The sequence below is a fragment of the Leucoraja erinacea genome, chromosome 13 (genome assembly GCF_028641065.1).
Source record: "Leucoraja erinacea ecotype New England chromosome 13, Leri_hhj_1, whole genome shotgun sequence".
Classification (NCBI taxonomy): Eukaryota; Metazoa; Chordata; class Chondrichthyes; order Rajiformes; family Rajidae; genus Leucoraja; species Leucoraja erinaceus.
Window position 1 is genome coordinate 12,346,299 of NC_073389.1, and position 25,940 is coordinate 12,372,238.

The 25,940-nt window shown below is 41.5% G+C and overlaps 1 protein-coding gene across 4 annotated transcripts in view; it reads right to left on the reverse strand.

Annotated features, from left to right (window-relative positions):
- Positions 1-20,730: 20,730 nt before the first annotated feature.
- The window catches only part of tiam1a (TIAM Rac1 associated GEF 1a), a 236,524-nt gene continuing 231,314 nt past the window's right edge, over positions 20,731-25,940 (reverse strand). For all 4 annotated transcript variants that reach the window (XM_055644487.1, XM_055644490.1, XM_055644488.1 and 1 more), the window contains 3 exons: positions 23,667-23,754; positions 23,394-23,566; positions 20,731-21,969 (listed from right to left, as the gene is read on the reverse strand). In XM_055644487.1, the coding sequence (XP_055500462.1) occupies positions 21,482-21,969; positions 23,394-23,566; positions 23,667-23,754 (749 nt within the window). In that variant the 3' untranslated portion in view covers positions 20,731-21,481. The remainder of the gene's footprint in view (positions 21,970-23,393; positions 23,567-23,666; positions 23,755-25,940) is intronic.

Below are 25,940 nucleotides of genomic sequence, written 5' to 3' on the forward strand. Positions count from 1 at the left end.
GGGAAAATTTGTTAGGCATGTCATACCTTATCCTTTATCCTTCAGGGCTTCTGACTGCTTGGCAGGAACCTCACATACACACCTACAGTCAAGAAGCCCGTCCCCCACCATCATAATCTCTTGATTCCCAGTCACTGACCCTCTGATTTGCTGTGCCCATTTCCCCATTCTCTCAATCTGCCTCTCCACTGCCAGCTTATGTGAGTATCTCTGATTGCTATCCTCCACTATCAGCCGAACCTCTCAGTACGGAGAAGAGTTGGTGGGGTTGGTGGCATAAGGTACTTATCTTCAATCTCTCTCTACTCCAGTCCAAGGTTGCCAATCACTTTAAAAAGACCACTATCATTCCAGAGTCAAAGGTAGCGTGCCTTAATATTACCTTCCAATGGTTCTAACATTTACTGTCATGAAGTACTTTGAGAGGGTAGTCATGGTGTACATCAACCCTGCAGATAGTTTGGATTCACTGCAATCAGCTCCTGTTGCAACATGTCCACAGCAGACGCCATCTCCCTGGCCCTACACTCATCCCTGTAACATTTGGATAACAAGGACACCTACATCAGTTTCCTATTTATTGACTATAGCTCTGCATCATTTCCAAAATGTGTAGGAAGGAATCTACAGATGCTGGTTTACACCAAAGATAAACACAAAATGCTGGAGTAACTCAGTTGGTCAGGCAGCATCTCTGGAGAAAAGGAATAGATGATATTTTGGGGAAGGGTCTCAACTGAGTTACTCCAGTATCTAATTTCCAAAATCCTGGATTTCGGTCTCGATAACCCCCCCGCTAAAACTGGATGCTCAACTTTTGTGACCCTAGGACCGCATTTAGTGAGCATGGGGACTAAACAACCTATCCGATAATTCTTAACCCTGGTACAGTGCAAGGATGTGTTCTCATTCACTTACTTTACTTCCTATGACCGTGCAACTAGATGTTGCTCTTCTTCCATTTGCAAGTTAGCAGACGACACTTTACTGGGCTAGATCTCAAACCATGACATGACGGAGTACAGGATGACATTTGGTGCTTAGAGCATGGTGACAAGACAAATACCCTCTCCCTTAATGTCACTGACTTCAGAAAGCAGAGTGGAGTACATGCCCCAGTCTCCATCAATGATGCTGAAAGGGAGATGGTTGAGAGCTTCAAGTTTCTAAATGTCACCAACAATTTATCCTGCTCCAAATACAATGGTTCTATGGGCAAGAAAACACACCAACACCTCTACTTTCTCAGATGGTCAAGGAAATTTAGCATATCTTCACTGACCCTTGTCAATTCCCACAGATGCACCATATGAGATGGCAACTCATACCAAGCTGTGATGCTTGTTCACAAGCAAAGGCTCAAGATCACAAGCAATTGTAGAGAGTTATGAACGCAGCACAATCCATCACACAAACTAACCTTCTCGCCATCGACTCCACCTACACTCCACGCTGCCCCAGGAAAGCAACCAAGGACCACTCACCCCACAGTCCCTTCCTCCCTTTCTTGTCGGGTAGAAGACACAAAAGCTTGAAAGCAAGTGCCACAGATTCAAGAAAGTTATCAGACTTTTTAAACAGACCTCTCATATGCTGAGGATGATGATCTTCCAATCTACCTCATTGTGGCCCTTACACATTTTTTTATCTGCATCCGTCACCCTATCTTCAGCATTCTTATACCCGTGTGCAGCATGATTGGCCTGGATAACACATAAAATAAAATTATTCACCGTATCTTGAGGCTAACGGCAATAATAAACCAAGACACAAAATGCTGCAGGATCTCAGCAGGTCAGACAGCGTGTGTGGAGGGAATAGACAGATGACGTTTCAGGCATTTGGGGTCTTAGCACTATTACAAGGTTCAGATTTATATATCAGTGTGTTGAATGAGTTGGATGTGTCCTTTCTCCAGGACATTCCTGAGCTATGGTCATGACATGTGTAAGTGAAGTGTGTGCCATTATCTGGCCCCAATTTCCTCATTTATTTTGGGTATCACAAGGTTAAAAACTATATACAAGTCTGTTTGAGAAACTGAAATTGAGAATGAATATTGAACTGAAGTTAATGAAAAGTCAATTTTTTTCCCATTTCTTAATGTGCCTGTCACAACTCATTAAGTTGTCTGTGGATAGGAAGCACCATCAGGTCTTAAAGGTAAGACCTGGTGGTGCTTCCTATCCACAGACAACTTCATGAATTGTGACAGGCACATTATCCAGTTTCTTGAAACATTTAATCTAGGATTGAGCAAAACTCAATTCTGGGTAAAGTACTTTATAGACTCGTTATTGTAATTTACTGAGAAAATACATTTCCATCTTAATTTAATTTCCAATGAGGAACAAATTATCTCTTTGTTTCCGTTGCTAAGTGTGTGCCTGAGTTTCAGCTGTTAATTCTACAAACCTCTCTAGATTCAATTGCGTAAAAGTCAAAGGAATTGACCGCGTGGGGGTGAGTACAACTAATAGCTGATGATTCATGGATAATTTCTCCAAATTATCCTGCTTCTTTTGAGTGACAGAGAAAAATATATACTATTGTTCTCCTTTGCCCAGAACAAAACCTGTCCTTTCATTTGCATTATTTATCATTACAAAGAACTTAGGATGCATAGTGACAAACAGGAACCGGACCATAATTATGAGGGATTTAAATATAGGGACAGCAAAACATAAAATATCAGATTTATATGAAATATGACATGGATAAATGTAATAAATTCAACAAAATGTCAAATACTTAATGCATCAAAAAATTGCAGAAGAATATAAAACTGGGTCAAATTTTTAATTCAAAGTATACATGTTTTTCAGCAATGTAGACTGCGTGCAACTATTTTGCAAAATAAATCAGTAAATTTGATGCATTTTAAATGTATGTCAAAGGAAGGTCATTCGGACAATTGACAAAAAATGCTCCATGTTTTTTTTATTATTGTAGTTGGATAGGCTACATTACCCATGTTAAATTAAGTATAATGAAAGCGCAATTTACTTTGTTACAGTTTGTACACTCTACGTGGGACAAAGAGCCCTGAATCTAACCACAATACACATCCCATTGCTGGTAGACAAAAATGCTGGAGAAACTCAGCGAATGAGGTAGCATCTATGGAGCGAAGGAAGTAGGCAACGTTTTGGGTCGAAACCCTTCTTCAGACTGTTGTGAGGGTGGAGTGAGGGGGGGGGGGGGGGGGGGGAGAAGAAAGAAAGAAAGGAAGAGGTGGAGCCAGTGGGCTGAGGGAGAGCTGAGAAGGGGAGGAGAAAGTAGGGACTACCTGAAATTAGATAAGTCAATGTTCATACCGCTGGGGTGCAAACTGCCCAAGCGAAATATGAGGTGCTGCTCCTCCAATTTACAGTGGTCCTCATTCTTTGCCCATGGAGGAGGTCCAGGACAGAGAGGTCGGATTTGGAATGGGAGGGGGAGTTGAAGTGCTGAGCCACCGGGTGATCAGGTTGGTTATTGCAAACCAAGCGGAGGTGTTCGGCGAAGCGATCGCCAAGCCTACGCTTGGTCTCACCGATGTAGAGCAGCTGACATCTAGAGCAGCGAATGCAATAGATGAGGTTGGAGGAGGTGCAGGTGAACCTCTGCCGCACCTGGAACGACTGCTTGGGTCCTTGAATGGAGTCAAGGGGAGAGGTAAAGAGACAAGTGTAGCATTTCCTGCGGTTGCAAGGGAAAGTGCCCAGAGAGGGGGTGGTTCGGGTGGGAAGGGAAGAATTGACCAGGGAGGGAGTGGTCTCTGCGGAAAGCAGACAGGGGAGGTGATGGGAAGATGTGGCAAGTGGTGGGATCACGTTGGAGGTGGCGAAAATGTCGGAGGATTATTTGTTGTATGTGACGGCTGGTAGGGTGGAAGGTGAGGACAAGGGGGACTCTGCCCTTATTACGAGTGGGGGGGATGGGGCGTGAGAGCAGACTTACGGGGTATGGGAGAGACCCTGGTGAGAGCCTCATCTATAGTGGAAGAGGGGAACTCCCGTTCCCTGATGAATGAGGACATCTCCGATGCCCTGGTGTGGAACACCTCATCCTGGGTGCAGATGCGGCGTAGACGGAGGAATTGGGAATAGAGGATGGAGTCCTTACAGGAAGCAGGGTGGGAAGAAATGTAGTCCAGTTAGCCATGGGAGTCAGTGGGTTTATAGTGGATGTCGGTCAATAGTCTATCACCTGCGATGGAGATAGTAAGGTCAAGAAATGGTAGGGAAATGTCGGAAATGGCCCAGGTGTATTTGAATGCCGGATGGAAGTTAGTGGTGAAATGGATGAAGTCAGTGAGTTGTGTGTGAGTGCAGGAGGTAGCACCAATGCAGTCGTCGATGTAGCGGAGGTAGAGTTCAGGGATAGGGCCCATGGTACACCTCGAACAAGGATTGTTCGACGTACCCTACAAAGAGGCAGGCATAGCTAGGGCCCATACGCGTGCCCATAGCTACGCCTTGTATTTGGAGGAAATGAGAGGAGTCAAACAAAAAGTTATTAAGGATAAGGACCAGCTCTGCTAGGCGGAGGAGAGTATCAGTAGACGGGGATTGGTTGGTTTTGTGGTCGAGGAAGAAACGGCGGGCTTTGAGACCCTCCTGGTGAGGGATGGAGGTGTAGAGTGACTGGATATCCATGGTGAAGATGAGGGAATGGGGGCTTAGAAAACGGAAGTCCTGGAGTAGATGAAGAGCATGTGAGGTGTCTTGAACATAGGTAGGGAGGGATTTAACCAAGGGGGATAGGATGGGGTCGAGGTATGTGGAAATATGTTTGGTAGAACACTAACAGGCAGAAACAATGGGTCTGCCAGGACAGTCAGGTTTGTGGATTTTGGGGAGAAGATAAAATCGGGCCGTGCGGGGCTGGGGAACGATGACGGAAGCTTGGGAGGGCAGGGAGCCGGAGTTGATGAAGTCGGTGATGGTGCTAGAGATAGTGGCCTGGTGCTCGTCTGTGGGGTCATGGTCCAAAGGGCATTAAATACTAATAGCAATATACCATTGCTATGTATTAGCAAGGGGCAAACATTGAGCCAGTTCCGAGAATTTGAACAATTTTTCAAATGTACATTTAATATCTATCCAATTTCAAACATTTACACCATAAATTTAGAGAAATTATCCATGAGTCATCAGCTATTAGTTGTACTCACCTCCACACAGTCAATTCCTTTGACTTTTACGTAACTGAATCTAGAGAGGTTTGTAGAATTATCAGCTGAAACTCAGGCTCACAATTCGCAATGTAAATAACTAAATAATTTGTTCCGCATTTGAAATAATTCCAAATTAAGATGGAAGTGTATTTTTCTCAGTAAATTACAGTTATGAGTCTATAAAGTACTTTATCGAAGAGAATTTTGCTCAATCTTAGATTAAATGTTTTAAGAAACTGGATAATGTGCCTGTCACATCTCATGAAGTTTTTCTGTGGATAGGAAGCACCACCAGGTCTTTTCTCTTTTAGCTCTAAGTAATGGGACCATTCTTTTAGACTTTTCATTATCTTCAGTTCAATATTAATTCTCAATATATAAATAAACTGATGTTGGATCAGTTTAGAATTTATTGCTTGCTCCACAGAACTTTGCTAAAGTTTATGAACCAGAGATTGCCAGCATCTCCACTTCGATGTAAAGACCGAGCTGCCAAGACAAGCCTGAGGCCCTCTTCGTTATCAAGACCGAGTTGCTTAGGCAGCCAGTACCTCCTTTAAGCCCAAGAGTGAATGGCCGGGGCAACCCCGAGACTGCCAGTGTCTCCTCACCTGCCGACAGGCAACGAGGGACTGCGCCTGCACACAATGTGCAAAGAGTGAGCCGCCAGGATGAGCCAGGGGCTGCCAGCACTTCCTCTTTGAGACAAAGAATGAACCTCCAGGATAAACCTTAGATTGCAAGCATCTCCTTTTGGAGCCAAAGACTGAACCGCCAGGACCACCAGCGTCTCCTTCGAGACTGAGCTGTTGGAACAAGCCCGAGGACATCCTCTCGAGGCATGAGTGAACTGCACTGACAAGCCAAAGATTGTCGTGCCCCCTCCTTCGAGCTCAGGACTGAGCCGCCTGGCCAAGCTCTAGACCACCAGTTCCATCTCCTTGAGGTCAAAACTAAGGTGCCAGGGCAAGCCCAAGATCGGCAGAGCCTCCTCACATACACACCGGTGACAAGGGACTCCGCTCCAACACGGTCCCAGACCTTCTCATCATTATTGTCCTTCACTATAAATAAACAATATCACGCGAGTTCACTCTACGGCGAGTGTCGATGCAGTCATTATCGATCCGGGATCATTCCTGATGCCACACTGTAAGGAATTATTTCTGCTCTTTTTTAAAGATTTTTACAACCCTGCATGATTGTAGTAACATTCCTATCTCCAAGTCAAAAATATGTGGGCTCAAAGTTCAGTTTCGAAAGTTTGAGCAAGGGACAAATGCAGAATTGTGTGTTTGAGCTAAATTGATATAAGTTCCCCAAAAAAACATCTGGAACTTTATCAAATTGGAATATGCTGATTAAACCTCAGCAGGTTATTGTCTCATTTTGGACTGCAGATAGACACAAGATGCTGGAGTAACTCAGTGGGACAGGCGGCATCTCTGGAGATAAAGAATGGGTGACGTTTCAAGTCAAGACCCTTCTTCAGGCTTTGGACACTACACTTTGGAAAGGACATGAAGACTTTGGAGGGCGCCGAGATGATTTACTAGAATGGTACCTGGATTATGAGATTTTGGTTATCTGAGAATTCTGATTGGCTAAGATTCTAAAGATGGTGAGTGAGATGTTTATATGGCGTTTAGATGGAGGAGAAGGGGTAAATTGTTTCCATTAGGGGGAGGAGAGGGGGCAATATTATGCCTTGGACACAGACTGAAAATAATTAGGCATATGGCGCGGGAGAGAATTTATTTTACTTACTGTTTTGATCTGGCATGCATTGGCTATAGGAAGGTGAAATGACAACTAATGAGGCAGAATTGGATTCCAATTTAGAAATAACAAATTTTCAGGATTATGGGGAAGACCAAGGCAATGGGATGAATTAATCATTTTTCAGAGGATCGACACTTGCACAATCAATGGATTTAGAAATAACAAATTTTCAGGATTATGGGGAAGACCAAGGCAATGGGATGAATTAATCATTTTTCAGAGGATCGACACTTGCACAATCAATGGAACAGCATCCTTCTCTAGTGGATGATTTTCAAATTCAAGCTGACAAATTGGTGGATGTTGAGCTGTCAAGAATGCTGTCCGTCTAATGTTGTCAAAGGACTGTTGCCCTCCCAGATCCCATCGAGCTGTTTGAAGCAGCACATGGGAGTCTCCTTGCCGTTATTTATCCCTCAACCATCTGTACTACAACAGATTATCTAAGTGGATTGATAAACCCTGCTGTGTTAAATTGTTCCTGTGATTTGTGAATGTATTACAACAGTGAGTTTTTGAAATAGTACTTGTTTGGCAGTAAATTGCTTTGAATAACAAGACAAAATAGTTTTAAGTTCCTGGGAATCATCATCTCCAAGGACCTTAAAAGGGGGGCCACCATCGACTCCACGGTCAAAAAGGTACAACAGAGGATGTACTTCCTGCCGCAGCTGAGGAAGCACAATCTGCCACAGGCAATGATTGACCAATTCTATACGGCCATCGTAGAGTCTGTCCTCGCCTTCTCCATCATGGTCTGGATTGGCTCAGCCACCAAGCACAACATCCGGAGGCTGCAGCAAATCGTCCGATCAGCTGAGAAAGTTATTGTCTGCAACCTTCCCTCCATTGACGAACTGTACACTGCATGGGCCAGGAAGCATGCGGGTAAGATCATCTCTGACCCCTCTCACCCTGGCCACACACTCTTTGAATCACTTCCCTCGGGAAGGCGACTCTGGACTGTCAAAGCTGCCACAGCCAAACATAAGGACAGCTTTTTTCCACGAGTGGTAGCTCTACTCAATAACCGGAAATCTGTTGCCTCCTTTTGCTCCGATATTTTATGTAATTCACATGTTTAATCAATAATGTTTTATTATTAATGTTTAATGTTTTATGTGTCATTCCTAACTGTCACTGTATGTCATGTTGTCACTTGCGGGCGGAGCACCAAGGCAAATTCCTTGTATGTGAATACTTGGCCAATAAACTTATTCAATTCATTCAGTCATACATTCATACATTCATTCATTCAAATATAAATGTAAATATTTCTTTGTGGGATCAATGCTGATGGACGGATAATAAACAAGATTGGCACTTCATATGCAATATTGATCCGCAAAAAAATTATTTGAAGATCTTTTGTAAGAAACTCTGTGCTGCATTGCACTTTTTCTTAAAATGGAAAGGTATCAGACCAAAGTCCAGATATGTGCAAAACCCCTTATGTGTTCCCACAGTCCTAAAGTGGTCTTATTATTAAACCAAAACTTCACAGCTTGCATAGAAAAGCACATTGTTAGGTACTTTTTAAATCCTTAAATCAAGAAGAAAATAAAATCGCCAAGTTTTTACAACACTGTTAATGGAGTTCCTTAGTTACTATTAAACAAGAAGTATTATTCTCAACCCGAAACATCACCCATTCCTTCTTTCCAGAGATGATGCCTGTCCCACGGAGTTACTCCAGCATTTTGTGTCTATCTTTGGTTTAAACCAGAATCTGCAGTTACTTCCTACACAAGTATTATTTCCTTCTGTATTTGTGAGGACCTTAATGTACCATTAGATTTGATTCCCATTCCATTGCAAAGGTTGCCATCTACTGGCAGATTCAGATACAATTACAACAAAGCAGTGACTGAACTAATGCAGTGGAGCCTGTTTACATGGCACAGGTAAAGGTCAGAATTACAGACGAACTATATATTTTGGCCTAGATTTATTATGAGAGGGCAATGCTTAAGTGGTTAAGACTGTCACAGAGCCAAACAGTGTGTTCTTAAGCAATGGAATGGTAGTCGCAACCCTTACGCACAACTTTTCTCTGGAAGCCTTTACCACTTGGTATGCCTTACCTTCAGCATTGCCAATTCATAAGGCTCACAGAAGCATTAAACATGATGGCAATTGATGTAGCTGACAGTCAAAAATAAAGCAAGATCGGCTTTTAAGTAAACAAAATGTGAATAATTAAAAAAGATTTAACATCCAATTTTTCATTTTCTTCGCTAGAGTACTCCAAATCTCATTCTAATGGATGTGCTGATGGAGCCATTTATCACACACCACAGGGAGCAGAGGGGGTGGGGTATAAGCAAATGTCTGCTCCTCCACTGGACCAAACGTTAAATCTATCATTAGGTGCAACTGGGAAAATTTCCAGAAATAGGTCTGAGTATTTTGCTTTTGTGCAAGAAACTGACTTGTCCTGACCTTGTGATGTGCAGGCATTTCACGTGGAACTGTTGGCAAACCCAGTAGAAGCCAGACAAATATGATTTAACAGTGCAACTTTTATCAACGTAGAAATCAGCCAAGAACATATTGTGAGGAATTGTGATTCGTCACAGGATGCAAGTCTGTCCTTTATGCCCAAATCATCAGTGGTTTTTGAAGATTTTTGGCGTCCGCACATTAACTGTCTATTAAACTTACCATCAAAAGTTGTGTTAGAAAAGGGTCATATTTGATTTAACTGTAATGATACAGTAATTGTTAATTACTGCCTATCAGATTCTTTCCTACAAAGTGAACATCAGGCCTTCAGGTTGTGAATTATTTCAGATAATGCAATAAATACAATTTAAAAATACACATTTCTCCTTTTAGCTATTTTTCCAAATTTAAATTGGCATTGAGTTCACTGAGATAATTTCATTCCCTTTTTCAATCCTTATAGAGCTTATTATTTATTATTTAAGTTTCAGTAAGGATTGATGCATAATGCACTGATTAAGTTCCCTGATGCCAATGTTCCTCACTCCAATGCCAGCATGCTGCTGAGGCATTCTGTACCCTAATACTTTTAAAACATAAATGTGCATAAATATGCCCAACAAGGAATATTTGGATGCCATAACCATATAACCATATAACAATTACAGCACGGAAACAGGCCATCTCGACCCTTCTAGTCCGGCCGAACACATAATCTCCCCTAGTCCCATATACCTGCGCTCAGACCATAACCCTCCATTCCCTTCCCATCCATATAACTATCCAATTTATTTTTAAATGATAAAAACGAACCTGCCTCCACCACCTTCACTGGAAGCTCATTCCACACAGCTACCACTCTCTGAGTAAAGAAGTTCCCCCTCATGTTACCCCTAAACTTGTCCCTTAATTCTCATGTCATGTCCCCTTGTTTGAATCTTCCCTACTCTCAGTGGGAAAAGCTTTTCCACGTCAACTCTGTCTATCCCTCTCATCATTTTAAAAACCTCTATCAAGTCCCCCCTTAACCTTCTGCGCTCCAAAGAATAAAGCCCTAACTTGTTCAACCTTTCAAACCTAAATAAAAAATAGCTTCTATTATCATTGACTTCTAAAAGATCCAATTGCTGATGGTTAAATTACAGAATGATAGCTCCATATCCAATGTTCAACTTAAATGTCTTCTTTCATCACAAAATGTTAAGCTTTTAATAACACGTTTCCCCTGAAACTGTGCTATTTAGAGAGTAACACACAACTTACATTATTTGTGTAGGAAGGAGCTGCAGATGCTGGTTTAAAGTGAAGATAGACACAAAAAGCTGGAGTAACTCAGCGGGACCGGCAGCATCTCTGGAGAGACGGAATGGGTGACGTTTCGGGTCGACACCCCAGACTGGTTAGGGATAAGGAAAACGAAAAATTTAGATGATGATGTAGAGATATAAAGAACAATGAATGAAAGATATGCAAAAAAGTAACGATGATAAAGGAAACAGGCCCCAGGTGGTCAAGATGGGGAGACATACATCTAACCCCCTCAACCTGAACACAGGATCCCCCCAGGTTTGCTTCATTAGCTCCCTACTGTACTACCTGTACACACATGACTGTGTGGCCAGGTTCAGCTCCAACTCCATCATCATGTTTGCTGATGACACTGTGGTGGTGGGCCCGATCTCCGATAACGATGAGAAGGCCTATCGGGAGGAGGTGGCTGATCTGGCACTCTGGTGTCAGAACACCAGCCTCCTCTTGAATGTCACAAAAACTAAGGAGCTGATTGTGAACTTTAGAAGGGCATAACATCCGAGGACGTACACGCCACTGGAGATAAATGGGACTACTGTGGATAGGGTGAGTTGCTTTAATCAAAGGATCTGACATGGACAACACACACACACTGATGAATAAGGCAAGGCAGCGCCTTTACCACCTCAGGCAGCTGAGGAAATTCAGAGTCTCTCTGAGGATCCTTCAGTGCTTCTACTCTGGAGCTGTAGAAAGCATCTTGTCCGGCAACATCACAAACTGGTTTGGGAACTGCTCTGCCCAGGACAGGAAGGCTCTGCAGAGTAGTGCGCTCGGCCGAACGCACTATGGGAACTACACTCGCCTCCCTGCAGGACCTATACACCAGGAGGTGCATATCCAGAGCCAGCAACATTATGGGGGACCCCTACCACCCCAGCAACGGACTGTTCCAGCTGCTAGGTCAGGCAAACGCCTCCGCTGTCATGCTGTGAAAACAGAGAAGATTAGACGGAATTTCTTCCCACAGGCCATCAGGACTGTAAACTCTTATCTCACCAGGGACTAATTTACTGTACTAATTTACTGTTGTATTATGTCTTTTGTAAAAAAATATTTTCTAACATGTAAATACTGATTCTGTTCTATTCTGTTCTGTAGTTTTGCACAATCCGCAGGCATTGCCACTTTCATTTCACTGCACATCTTGTATGTGTATGTGACAAATAAAATTGACGTTGGTGCGGCTTGGGTGGGGGCGGGATAGAGAGAGGGAATGCCAGGGTTACTTGAAGTTAGAGAAATCAATAGCTGCCCAAGCAAAATATAAGATCCTGTTCCTCCAATTTACATTTAGCCTCACTCTGACAATGGAGGAAACCCAGGAATTAAAGGTCTGTGTGGGAATGGGAAGGAGAATTAAAGTGTTTAGCAACCGGGAGGTCAGGTAGGTTCAGGCGGACTGAACGAAGGAGTTCAGTGAAACGATCGCCCAGTGTACGTTTGGCATCGCTGATGTATAAGAGCCCACATCTTGAACAACGGATTCAATAGATGAGGTTGGAGGAGGTGTAAGTGAACCTCTACCTAACTTGAAAGGACAGTCGGGGTCCCTGGACAGTCGAAGGAGGAGGTATAAGGACAGGTGTTGCATCTTCTGAGTTTGCTGGGGAAAGTACTTGGGAAGGGGGTGGTTTGGGATGACTTAACCAGGGAGTTGCGGAGGGAATGGTCTCTGTGGAAGGTGGAAAGGGGTGGAGATGGGAAGATGTGGCTAGTAGTGGGATCCTCTTGGAGGCAGCAAAAATTTCGTTAAAATTTGTGTAGTATGCGACGGCTAATGGGGTGAAAGGTAAGGACTCGGGGGAGGGGAGCAAAGACGGAGCTGCGGGGTTCCGAGGAGACAGGAGTGAGGGCCTCATCTAGGGGGAGATGGGATCCCACATTCCCTAAAGAATTAGGACATCTTGGATGTCTTGGTATGGAACACCTCATCTTGGTCACAGATGTGGCGTAGACAGAGGAATTGGGCGTAGGGGACAGAGTCTTTGCAGGAAGCAGGGTGGGAAGAAGTGTAGTCAAGATAGTTGTGGGAGTCAGAGGTTTTGTAATAGACATCAGTAAATAGTCTATTTCCTGTGTTGCAGACTGTGAGATCAAGAAAGGTTAGGGAGGTGTCAGAGATGGTACAAGTAAATTTGAGTGCAGGATGGAAATTGGTTGTGAAGTTAAAGTCCATGAGTTCTGCATGGATGCAGGAGGTAGCACCGATGCAGTCGTCAATGTAACGGAGATTGAGTTTGTGGATAGGGCCAGTGTACACTTGGAACAGGGATTGTTCAACGTATCAAACAAAGAAGCAGGCATAGTTGGGGCCCGTGCGGATATAACATTCTGGTCTCATTCCTTGTTACCCACTGCTCACACTTAAGACAAAACCTATCTTGCATCATCAACTAATTTCCTGCAACAAAGACCAATATCCCAGAGCACCTTTTCTGCTGGATGGTGTGCAGATGCTTCATGGATGCCACAGGAACCATGTGGGAAGAGACATAGAAAGGCTCATCGCCTGTAAAAATATCCAGCTTTGGATGCTAATACTTAGCTTTCACTGAGCAGCAAAGTCTATGAAGCCTAGAGTTCTCCAAGACTGTCCTACTTGTGTCTCTGACCTCCTGCAACCTCATATTCAGGCTCACACATGTCCTTGAGTAACATTGCTCATGGAGGTTGAAGTCATGATCAGTTTTAACTTCATAGCTTCAGAACAAGTCCAGGCTGCTGCTGCAGTTCTGTCATATCAGTTTGCTGCACATTTCTGTATTAGGGAGGTCATCTAAGCTCCATACTTCATCTACTTTTCCTTTACCCAAACGAATAGGGCAAATAATTTGCAAGCATTGCCAACTTAGACTGGTCTCATGTGGTATATTTTTCTGAAAACAGTTCTCTCTGATAATCTTCTGCCAGAAATGATGCCATGTAGACAAAGTACATGGAGGGTCCATGCCGCCACTTTGCACAAAAAAACGTGCCACCTGCAAGTACTACTCTGCCAGCCTGTCTAGATTCCCCTGTGTCCTTGGGAACACTCCCTAGCTTTTTCCATCATTGCAGTTTCCATTCTTGAGACTGCACTACTCCACTGGGCGAGTGCAGTTGGTTGCCTTTGAGAACCGGCTGCTGAGGTTGCAATTGCCAGGCAATTAGTCAATAACATGGACGTGGGCAAGAAGTTACATAGTGCACTGTTACCCAAGAGAATCTGACAGCCAAAGATCAAAATGTTTATGGGACTTTAAAAATAGTGAGGATGATGCACAAGATTGTTTTGACATTATTGAAAGGCAGGACAGAAAACTAAATATTTAACTCAGTTTCTGTCTCCATGGGGGATATTCGATTTGGTGATTATATTCAGCATTTGTATATTTAGCACATCCACAATATTTCATCTTTGCTTTTTGCAACGATACAATTGAGGTTTTGATGACCAATTATTTACTTCTCATTAAAAAAGGGCAATTTGCAATTACATATAAAAACGTTCATTACCACAGGGTAGCCCAGGTCTCTTGCAAACACATTTTGGAAATGTAATTACTGTTATAATATGGGAATTGTAGAATTTGCATGAGTGGGTTAACAAATAGGTTATCAATCTTAAATTCTCTTCTTCTATTCTCCTTGCGCGTCATTTTCCAACATCTGTCTTGTGGCTTCAAACTTTCATCTCTGAACCTCACCAATTCCACTCTGACAAAGTGAGCGTTGACCATGCTATCAATGTTCTATTCTGTGTTGGAGCAACATGCTGTAGACTTTCTAGAAAGTAGAATTTATTGCTGTTTATCCATTGATGATGACCTCCAGTTGATTTTGTGGAAATGAGAAACAAGCTCAAAAGCCAGGAATGGTTTTAGTGCTTCAAACAAGCACTGGCAATGAGACGACTGCAAATTGTAGGATGGCGTGTTCTGTTTGAATGTGTTACATATTGATTTGGCAGAGGCTTATCAAATTTCATAAAGCAGCCACATTTTAATATTTGTTGGTAGTAAGTTAAATATTGTCATCGAGAGCAGACCCAACCAGGATGACCAGCTGACTACCTGGCACTCACTGGCACACGGAACGCTCTGATTTAGGTAGAAAATGAAAGACCCATGGGATAGTTGCTGTATATCAATGAACCGTAGTCACATTTCTTGAAGATTGTTTCTGTATATCGATTGTAGCTGCATATCTGTTGATCCTTGGTAGATTCCTTCAAGAAATGCACAAGGGCATCCTGCAGTTGAAATAACAGTATCTCTAATGCAAACAAGATAACAGAGGCTCTGGTTATAATGTTCACATGTGTTAGAAGAAAAGCATACTTACATGTACAGAAATGAATAAGATAGTACATTTAAACACCAGTATACATTTTAAAAATCTTTTATTTACGTGCCCTTGAGAGATACTTTCCACAGGCGCTCTTGAAATGAAGACGTGATATTCCTAGTAGAATTCTTCTTGGATCTCAGGTTTACAGCATAGAAGGAGATTATTTGTCCCATCGTGCTCACTACATCCTTCTACTAGACCAAACCTAGTTTCGACTACCAGCCCCATCTCTGAAGCCTTGTAATTTTTTCTCCCAATATTGATTTTCTCTTTGAAGGACACAATGGAACCTACTCCCCACCACATCCCGAGCTTTTGAGATTCTAACCATATGCTGTGTAATTACATTGCCCTCTTTATTTTATACCTGTTACATCTAATCCTCCAGTCAGAGGAAGACACCTTGACCATCCAATCTGTTAAGACTCTTCATCATTTTACATATCTCTATCAAATCTTGCTTCAACTTCTCATCTCCAAAGAAAACAATGCCAGCCAGTCTTTTCATGGAACTGGTCCTCATTTCGAGAACCATTTTCACACATCGTCATGCCTTCATGTACCCCTTATGTTGCAATAGAGCAAATTGAGCTTGTACAATTGTTTATATTGATAAAGCCAAGAATCGTCTAGGTGCTATTAACCACTCTCTCAACCGACCATGCCGCTTTTATTACTTCGGTATACATTCTTCATGTCCCTCCTCTCCTGCACTCCATTTAGAAGTATCCTTCACTCTATTTTGTTCTCCTCAATCTTACAACAGAAATAATCACCTCACATTTCCCAGATTCAACTGGATTTGCCAGGCATCTGCCCATTCTACCAGCCTATTACCACTATCTACTCATTAAAAAAAAATGTCACAATGTGTTTTTGTCTATTGCCTGTTACTCAACAAACTTTGTATGCATACTATCAACCTTTAGTGCCATTTGGCTGATAAAGCTTTATCAAAAGCTTTCTGAAAGTCTATATACATATGTATGACTACATAACTCTATCGATGACCTTATCAAATAGGTACATAAACAATAGGTGCAGAAGTAGGCAAATTCGGCCCTTCGAGCCAGCACCGCCATTCAATGTGATGATGGTTGATCATCCACTTTCCTTCCTTCTCCCCATACCCCTTTATTCCGCTAGCCTTAAGAGCTCTATCTAACTCTCTTCTGAATACATCCAGTAAACCACTGCCTTCTGAGGCAGAGAATTCCACAAATTTACAACTCTCTGTGTGAAAAAGTTTTTCCTCATCTCAGTTCTAAATGGCCTACCCCTTATTCTTAAACTGTGTCCCCTGGTTCTGGACTCCCCCAACATCGGGAACATGTTTCCTGCATCTAGCGTGTCCAATCCCTTAATAATTTGATATGTTTCTACAAGATTTCCTTTCATCCTTCTAAATTCCAGTGAGTACAAGCCCAGTCGCTCTATTCTTTCATCATATCACAGTCCCGCCATCCCGGGAATTAACCTTTTGAACCTACGCTGCACTCCCTCAATAGCACGAATGTCCTTCCTCAAATTAGGAGACCAAAACTGCACACAATACTCCAGATGTGGTCTCACCAGAGCCCTGTACAACTGCAGAAGGACCTCTTTGCTCCAACACTCAACTTGTTGCATGCTAATTTTAACTCCTGATGCAACTTGCACCGTATCTCTATGCTACTGTTTGGGGGACCATAGACAACTCCTATCAGGGTCTTTTTGCCCGTACAATTTCTCAGTTCTATCCACAATGACTCTACATCTTCTGATTCTATGTCACCCCTCGCAAGGGACTGAATTTCATTCCTTACCAACAGAGCCACCCCGCCCCCTCTACCCACCAGTCTGTCTTTTCGATAGGACATATAGTCCTGAATATTCAGTTCCCAGCTCCGATCCTCTTGCAGCCATGTCTCTGTAATTCCCACAACATCATACTTAACAATTTCTATCTGAGCCTCAAGCTCATCCACTTTATTTCTTATTCTTCACGCATTCACATCTAACACTTAATTCGGTATTCATCTCCCCTCTCACACCAGTTCCTATTTCACCTGACCTTACTCTCTTATCCCTTCTTGAACTTTCCATCACATTAATTCGGGTGTCCTTTGTAACTTTTCCTGTACTCTCTTCCCCTTTAACTCCATCCTTATACTCCCAATTTGTCAACTCCTTCCCCCCCCCCCCCCCCCCCTCCCGCCCCCCTATTTAGTTTAAACCCACCTGTGTAACACGAGCAAACCTGCCTGCCAGAATGTTGTTCCCCCTCCAGTTAACATGTAACCCGTCCCTTTTGTACGGGTCACCCCTACCCCAGAAGAGACTCCAGTGGTCTATAAATATAAATCCCTGCTCCCTGCACCAGCCCCTCAAATGACCTATGTCGTTTGACCAAGTGGTTACACAATCTGTCCCGAACAAAACCATACTGGTTTGATCAGTTAACCCACTTCCTTTCAGATGACTAACAATCCTGAGTTTTAAAAAGGTGGCCCACTGACTAGCCTGAACTTGCTGGGCTTATACTTATTTGTATTACTTTTCAGTCCTCTGGCACCACCTATGCAGCCAAAGAACAGTACAAGATTCTGGTCAGTACTGGACAATAGGTCATTTGAGGGGCTGGTGCAGGGAGCAGGGATTTATATTTATAGTCAGTATGGTCAGTGATTTCCTCCCAAATTTGCTTGCCATGTGCCATCTTCAGTATCCTATGTGTTTAGTGTGGGGTTGTAGCAAACCTAAATATCTAGTACCTAGTTATCATAGAGTTGTGCTGCAGAGAAACAGGCCCAATGTCCTATTATGTCTTTTTTGCCCATCTCCCCAAATTTGTTTGAAGAAAGAACTGCAGATGCTGGTTCATACAAAAGATAGAAGGGCCCGAACCCAAACTGTCACCTATCCTTTTTCTCCAGAGATGCTGCCTGACCGGCTGAGTTACACCAGCACTTTGTGTCTTTCCGCCAAACTTGTTTGTATGTATGGGTTCATATCCTTCAATGCCTTTTCCATTAAGTGCCTAAATGGCTCTTAAACATAGTGATGGTACCTGACTCTGGCAGAACATTCTAAATATCGACCACTCCGTGTAAAAACAAAAGTTGCCTCTCAAAGCTCCTTTAAAACTTTCACCTTAAACCCACATCTCTTGTTTTTGATATCACTACCATTAAAAATATCAAGAGTATCCATATATCTGGCATTTTTGTATACCTCCATTAAATCACCCCTCAGCATCCTTCAGTTCAGGGAACGCAAACCCAGGCCAAACAATCGCTTCCCATAAGTTATGTCCACTAATTGAGGAAACATCGGGGATAGTCTTTTCTGCTCTCTCTTCAGAATAATCACATGCTTCATATAGTGTGTTGACCAGAACAGCATACCTCCAAGTGGGAGCTAACCAAAGCTTCATAAAGTTACAAAATAATGTCCCAACATTTATATTCTGTGCTGCAATCTATAAAGAAATGCACGCCATATGCTTTATTCGTCACCCTATCTATCCTAGTTGCCACTTTCAAGTCATAATGGACTTGAATCTCAAAGTTCCTTGGTACATCCTTGGTACACGGACATTCCTTAGTACTCTACAATTTACTGTATATGTCCTATCTCTATTTGACTTCCCAAAATGCATCACCTCGCACTTGTAGGGATTAAATTCCAAAGTTCAGCCCAACTTTCCATCTGATCTATATTCTGCTCCAGACTTAGACAACCTACCTCACTGTCCACAACTCCAGCAACCTTCAGCAAACTAGTTATGCCTCCTACATTCACATCCCGTTTGTTAATATAAAATCACAAAAATAAGGGTCCCAGTGCGGTAAACCACTGCTCACAGATTTTTAGTCAACCTTTGCCTCCTATCACCAAGCCACTTTGGATCCAATTAGCCAGCTTCCTTTGGATTTCACGTGCCTTCACCTCCTTAACCAAAACACCAAAGACCTTGTCAAATGCCTTATTAAAGCCTGTAAAGACAATGCCTCCCACTCTTCCTTCATCAATCTTCGCAGTTACCTCTTCAAAAAACTCAATCAAATGAATCAGGCCAGATTTCTCCCCTACAAAGCCATGTTGACTATCCACTAATCAACTACTGCCTTAGCAAATATATGTCTTATTTGTTAGGATCTTTACAAATAAATTTCCGATCACCAGCCATCTGGATTATCTCTACTGCCCTTCGTAAATAAAGGAATAACATTTGTTATCTGTAGATTAGTGTCACTCATACTGTGGCTCAGCCCACAGGTTTATTAGAGAGCTCTCTGTCTTTCTCTCTCAGTTAGACTAGTTTTGCATGCTGAGATGAAAGCTCTTTGAGTTACCCCTGCAGAGTTGCTAATAAAAGACTATGGATTCTAATCACTTTGTGGGAGCTTGATCTTTATTCAACTATCCTCAAGTCTTCTGACACATCCCCTACAAATATGAAAAAATGACCCTCAGGGCTCTAGCTATCCCCATCCTTGCTTTCCATAGCAACCTGGGATAGATCTAATTTAGCCCTGAGGCTTCATTAACTCTGAGACAGCCTATGGCTTCTCACACTCCTCCTTCTCAATACTGACCTGCTTCAGATTATTTATGTACCCATGCCGGAACTCACTATCTTCCGTCCCTCTCCTTGGCGAATACAGATGAGAAATATTAATGTAGGATGCCACCACATCGCCGGTCTTCACTATAGATTAACTGCTTATTCCCTAATGGGATCCACTCTTTCCATGGCTATCCTCTTGCTCCTGATACACTGTTATGCCACTGTCCCACTTAAGAAACCTGAACGGAAACCTCTGGAGAATTTGCGCCCCACCCAAGGTTTCCGTGCAGTTCCCTGAGGTTGCAGGTAGTACTGACAAAAACCTCTGGGAACCGCACGGAAACCTTGGGTGGGGCACAAAGTCTCTAGAGGTTTCCGTTCAGGTTTCCTAAGTGGGGCAGGGGCATAAGAATCTCTTGGCATTCTCAATATTTTTAATAATGTCTTGGCATTCTCCGCAAAGGGAACTGATGGTCAATTCGCTAAAAAAAAAACACAATTCATGTATTTAGCAATGTTACAAAATTTTGAGATTTTAAAAATTGTCTGCAATTTATCCCATCAGATAAAGCATAAAAATAAATTTAATTTGACACCTAATTCACTTTCATATCTTCAGTATTAAAAAGTCATGGCCATTTTCATACTCGGAAATTAGCATCTTGTTCCCTATTGATTTTCCATTGACTTAACACAAAAGCTGTGATCAAGAAATGTAAAAATAAACAACCTACCTTGCCTTGTCCCCTACATGAGATCCGTCCCGTTGTCGGCGTTCGCGACTTTAGAGGATGATTTTTAATCTACTATAACAATTAAATCACCCAATTTAGTTTAAAAATAGTTGCAGCGAACGAACCTCGCAGCGATTTTTCATCAGCAACTAAGCAGGCTGAACAACTTTGATTTCAAAACCCTCGAGAAAATCGCGTTTTAAACCTGCCCCCCTCTCAAAGGCGCCAAAGTCGCGCACACGTGCAGCGGCAGAACTGCAGCACCGCTGAGGGTAAGTTTTGCAACATACCTAATGTATTCATTACATACATTACACATCATACTAAAATCAATAAAACAATTATTCAGAATACATTCAAATAGATTTATCTGCAAACCTAGTTCAGTAAACACTCAAAATGGCATAAGGAATTCCTAGTTTCATGTGTTTTATTATGTTTGAGGAGCATTTACAATTCATAAAGTCAATGAACCTAAAAACATAAAAATAGAATTTCTTCCAGCTTACAAAAGAAATATATTAGGCAACTTCTGATGTGCATTAAAGCCTGAAAATATGTACAAATATGAATACAGCAATAATATAAGTACCATTGGACATATTGGTAGTAGAATGATTCTCTATGGTAGTTTGTAAAAGTTAATTATTCGAAGCCTGCTGCTCTTCATTTGTTCATATAAACACCTGATTCACACCAATGTGGAAGCTGCATGATTACAAATTGGTAACCATATTTTGCCATATTCTGCACAGATAATATTTCCCAAAGAGATAGATGAAATCCACAGTTTTCTGTAAAAGGTACAAAGTAATTTTGTAACAGATATAGTAGCTTTGTTGAGTGAAACACCCATAATATAAACTAAAAATGAAATTATATTTTTGCACTGCCACGATAATAAATATCATACATTAAAGCCCTTTGTACAGGAAATTGTAGGAGTGTAGAATGAAGTCAAAAAATTGTTCATCATTTTGTCTGTTCAATCATATAATTCTTAATACAGGTGGATGGAAGTCTGGCTTCTGAATTATTCCAACTACCTCCATGTGTATATCCATCGAAATATTCAAAGGAATCATCTCCATGGTAATTAATATGTCATGATGAATCAGCACTAAATGTGCCTGATGGGCATACGTGAAGAAACATGTCTGCATCTTAGTTTTCATCATTTTCTTTTTTTATTGAATTGAAGTCTTCACGTTTTACCCAGATTACTTCTGCTACATTGTTTTCCACAATGCCATTAGCTCCAGCTGCAGGTCTTTGCTTCATAGCAAATCTCATCTTTGATGGTGAGCTGTCTGGTGTCCTATTCGTGGATAGTTTGCCATTCTCGTTATGTCCATCTTTTGTGAAGCTGATTGCTTTTAGCTGCTCTTGTAAATCTTTTGACAATGACAAACTTTTCACCGACTGGCAATACTCATCATCGTCACTTAGAATATCGGTCTCTTTAACGTCTCCCTGTTCCTCATACTTGGCAAGGTCAAACTGCTCCTCCACCCAGCGATCAGTGTCGTTGCTGGTCACCGATGACTGCAAAGTCGCATTATTTTGGCTGCGTCCAAACAGGTCATCTGCATCAATTGTGAATCTGTTCCTGGATAGTCTTTTTTTACCAAGGCTTCTGCAAGGTACTGAAACTTAAAAAGGGATAAGAATGCTTAGAATTAGATGCTGCAATTATCAGAAGCAGAACTGAAAATACGCTGTTTGTCCTAAACGTTAGTTGTCCTTAGAATTGAACAAAGCAAGGGTTTTCTCTTGACTATAATGCTGATGATCATTTTGTGTATTCAGACATCATTGTACATGTAGGACAATGTTAACTCATGTAAAATATATGGAGCAATGATGTCAATAAAAAAGTACTAGAGGTAATGACTAAGTGTTCATCCAAATGTCATTTCAGCACAACAGATTTTGTAAAGATCAGATATTGGCCTGAATCATGCTGTCTGGCAGATGGTACTTCTGTTGGGATCCAGCAGCTATCAAGTGTTTGAGCCTCAGTGCTTCTCCAACCTTTGTGGATATTTACTGAAAGGGAGAAGTTGAACATGAGCACTACCTGCATCTGACACCTGCCACACCACTGGCTTCACCAATGACTCCAGCGGCAGAGTAGGGATGTAACTAACAGAGAGGTAAGATGCATTGTCCATCCTGCCCTCAGCCTTGTGCTGAAAAGGTGCAAAATCAGTGGTGACCCATTCAGGTTAGGGGTCATCACCCTAAGGACAAACTGAAGTGCGAGAATTTAAAAAGCCAAGTGCTGGAGGAACTCAGCGGGTCAGGCAGCATCTGTGGAAGGAAATGGACCTACTATGTTTTGGGTTGGGTCTCCTCTTCAGATTGAACATTTTAACCCAATACATTGTCTGCCCATTTCCCAAATACAGCTGCAGCCTGACCCTCTGAGAACCTCTAACAGTTTGTTTTTTGCTCAAAATTTCAGCATCTGCAGTTTCTTCTTCATGAGTTTGAATGACTTTATTAGTTCATTTCAACATTTTAATCATGTTAATATTGTAATATATTTTCACTATATTTTTAATCCTTTATCTCTAGAGTCTAAATATTTAAAAAAAAGTTACAAATATCAGGTGCAGAGGGATAGCTTGTCAGCCCTCTTAATCTGAACAAAGTATGTGCAGGCACAGATAATGTCTGGCCTGCTGAGCAGTTCCAGCATTTAAATTCAGATTATCAGTATTTGTAGTATTTTGCTTTTGAATGCAGTTTCATTAAACACATTTTCATCATGTTCTTTTGCAAATTAATTGAACTGTTTCACAATCACCTTTGAGTTTAGGCATTTGATCCTGGTGTCAAATGCTACAATTTGTGTTTTATCTACGTGTTTTTAAGGTATATGTCACAATATAAAATATCTAAGAAAGACAAACCGTGAGAAAAGTATCATAAGTTTGTGACAGGATGTACATAGTTAAGGAATAAAGATACATTCCAAAGTAATTTCATAAATACAGAATAATGCACCAACACCTGTGCCATGTGGCATTACTAATAATGTTTATCTTGCTAGATACCCTGGAATGCTTACCAGCTCGGTCCACAACTGGTCTTGCTCCCTTTAGTGCACATAGTCGTTTTCCTCCAAAAGGCATGTATTGCTGAGATTGAGGCAAGCTTTCAGTTTTGAGAAGCTGCCTTCGCTGTTTATCACGAAGAATAGACTGAACCGCTTTGGTAAAATCCCGCTTGTTCTCAGGAGTACTGAAAATTTCCAGAACAGCGTAAATTTCATGAAGACAATTAAAAATCAAATCTATATTCTTGGCACACACTGCAAATCGGGTGTTAGGTAAATAGCTACCTGCTGCAGAAGTGAAAGGTTGTCTCTGGTCTTCCTTCTGATTCAGATTTAGTGTGAACAACTTCGAAGACACAGTCAGTCTCTGCATCTACAAATAAAAACACATCAAGGCACAGGATAATGAATTATACATATGAAGGAGGTACTCAGCTTTAAACAATTTCACAGACATAGAGGACAATACAAAATAAAGTTTAAACCACAATGACGATGGGATTTAATCATTTTAAATCTTGTTCACATAATTACACATTAGCAAAAATTCTCAAGCTTGCTTCTGTGTGCCTGTGCAATGTCAGCATCCAATAACCATCTGAGTGTTTAAACCTCTTTGTTCATGTATTCCTGCTGCAAGTAAGAATTTCATTCTGTTTTCTGAGGATATAACAATTAAATTCTCCTGATTCTCTGAAACATGGCAATTTGTTCAGGAAAATCAATGATTTGCTATCAACCTACTTGGTTTTAATCCTTTTAAGTTCAGCATCATCATTCAGTGAAATATTACTCATTACCCTATTGTATGAGGCACAGGATGTGGTAGAATTTCCAGCGGATCAGATCGAGTTAATCCTTTCCCACCTACTTTATGAATGCAGCCTTACTCAGTGGCTTGTCATCGAGTTCATTTCTTGTGAAAAACTAGATGAAAACGATAGCAATTTGCATTTGTAGATCTTTCAGTGTGGTATTCCATCGAAGAAGTTTCACAAAGAAGACAATCTGAAAAGTGAAGACCCTGTGTCCCAGTTTGAGTCGCAGAAACTAGTTTAAAGGGGACCTTTTAAGCTGGAGTCAAGTGTTAAGGAATTCCGAATCGTAAACAAACACATCTGAGAGAATCTGTCATGAATGATGGAGCAGCATGAGGCTGCAAGCATGGACAACAAGGATCAGAGGCTTAGTTGGGATGCAAGCCTAGAAGAAGCTCAAGAATGAAAAATCCTTAAGGGATTTGAATACAATAACAAATTTGCCGTAACGAATTGTTAGGTAATAATCTACTCACAAAAAATAATGATTAAATCAAACAGTGTTTTCCAACTCATTTCAACCACACCTACCTATTCTCAATATGGTGTCATGTTGGCCACAGATTTGGTAGATTTTTATGAAATGAAATGTCACATCTACAACTGAGCTTTCTTCCTTCATCCATTAATTTTAATGTCTGTAGGAGATCCAGACAATATTCACACTATATTTGTAAACGACTGAAGTATGAGTAAGTGGTATCTATCCTGTGTTGGAAGGAAATTTGCACCGAAGATATGGGTACAGGATGTAGTAGAAATGTTTCCTGTTGTTGTAGAAGGAATGGGTGATGTTTCGGGTCGAGACCCTTCTTCAAAGTCTTCAGAAGCTGTCACCCATTCCTTCTATCTAGAGATGCAGCCTGTCCTGCTGAGTTACTCCAGCGTTTTGTGACTATCGTTGGTATCTATCCTGGCTGGAGAGTTTAGAACTTGGGTGTATAGTCTCAGTATTAGGTTTAGGCCTCTTAGGAATTCTACACCAGAGTTTTCTATCCTTATGCTCTGTGAGTGCACAATACAGTAACATTCTGATAATCCACTATCCGTTTCTTCGGAAATATTGATGTTTGGCAGCTGGCTCACGGGGTGTTTATTCCCTCTTCCCTTTAGTAAAATGAGCTCCAGTTCCCACTCTTAATTTAGCACACGAGGGGCCACAGTTCCTATACTCCCTTTGATACATTGTGGCTTCAGTTCCTGCATTCTGTATAAACCCATGGGGTCCAATTTGCACATTCTGGTTAACCATATCAGGCTCACTGGAAAAGGTATTAATCTACTATGTAACATCTGAAATTAAATATATTAATATTCATTAATCTGTAAGATTTTCCTAACAACCAATGCACTAGGAAATTTGACAATCCAGCATCACCATAGTCCGAAGTGTGCTGGATGAATGCAGTTTTACTGTATATTCATCTGTATATTTGAGGTTCATTTCAATAGAGCTTTGATCAATGGATTTTAGAAATCTATAAGAATTCACAAATAGGATTCAGTCAAAAAAAGTGGTCAAACATTACACATGGGCGCATGAGTACATAACCAAGTGCTTAGGATGCATTTTGTAACAAGTTCATTATAGATGAGAAAGTATATTAAACCAGTTCGGATCTTGAAATAATTAATGTTCTATACTATTATATAGGTAAAGAATATAGTTAACAAATAAGTATTTATTCTACCAAAGTTACAAAAGTATTAATTATTTCCTTACATTGCCACCAGAGGGTGT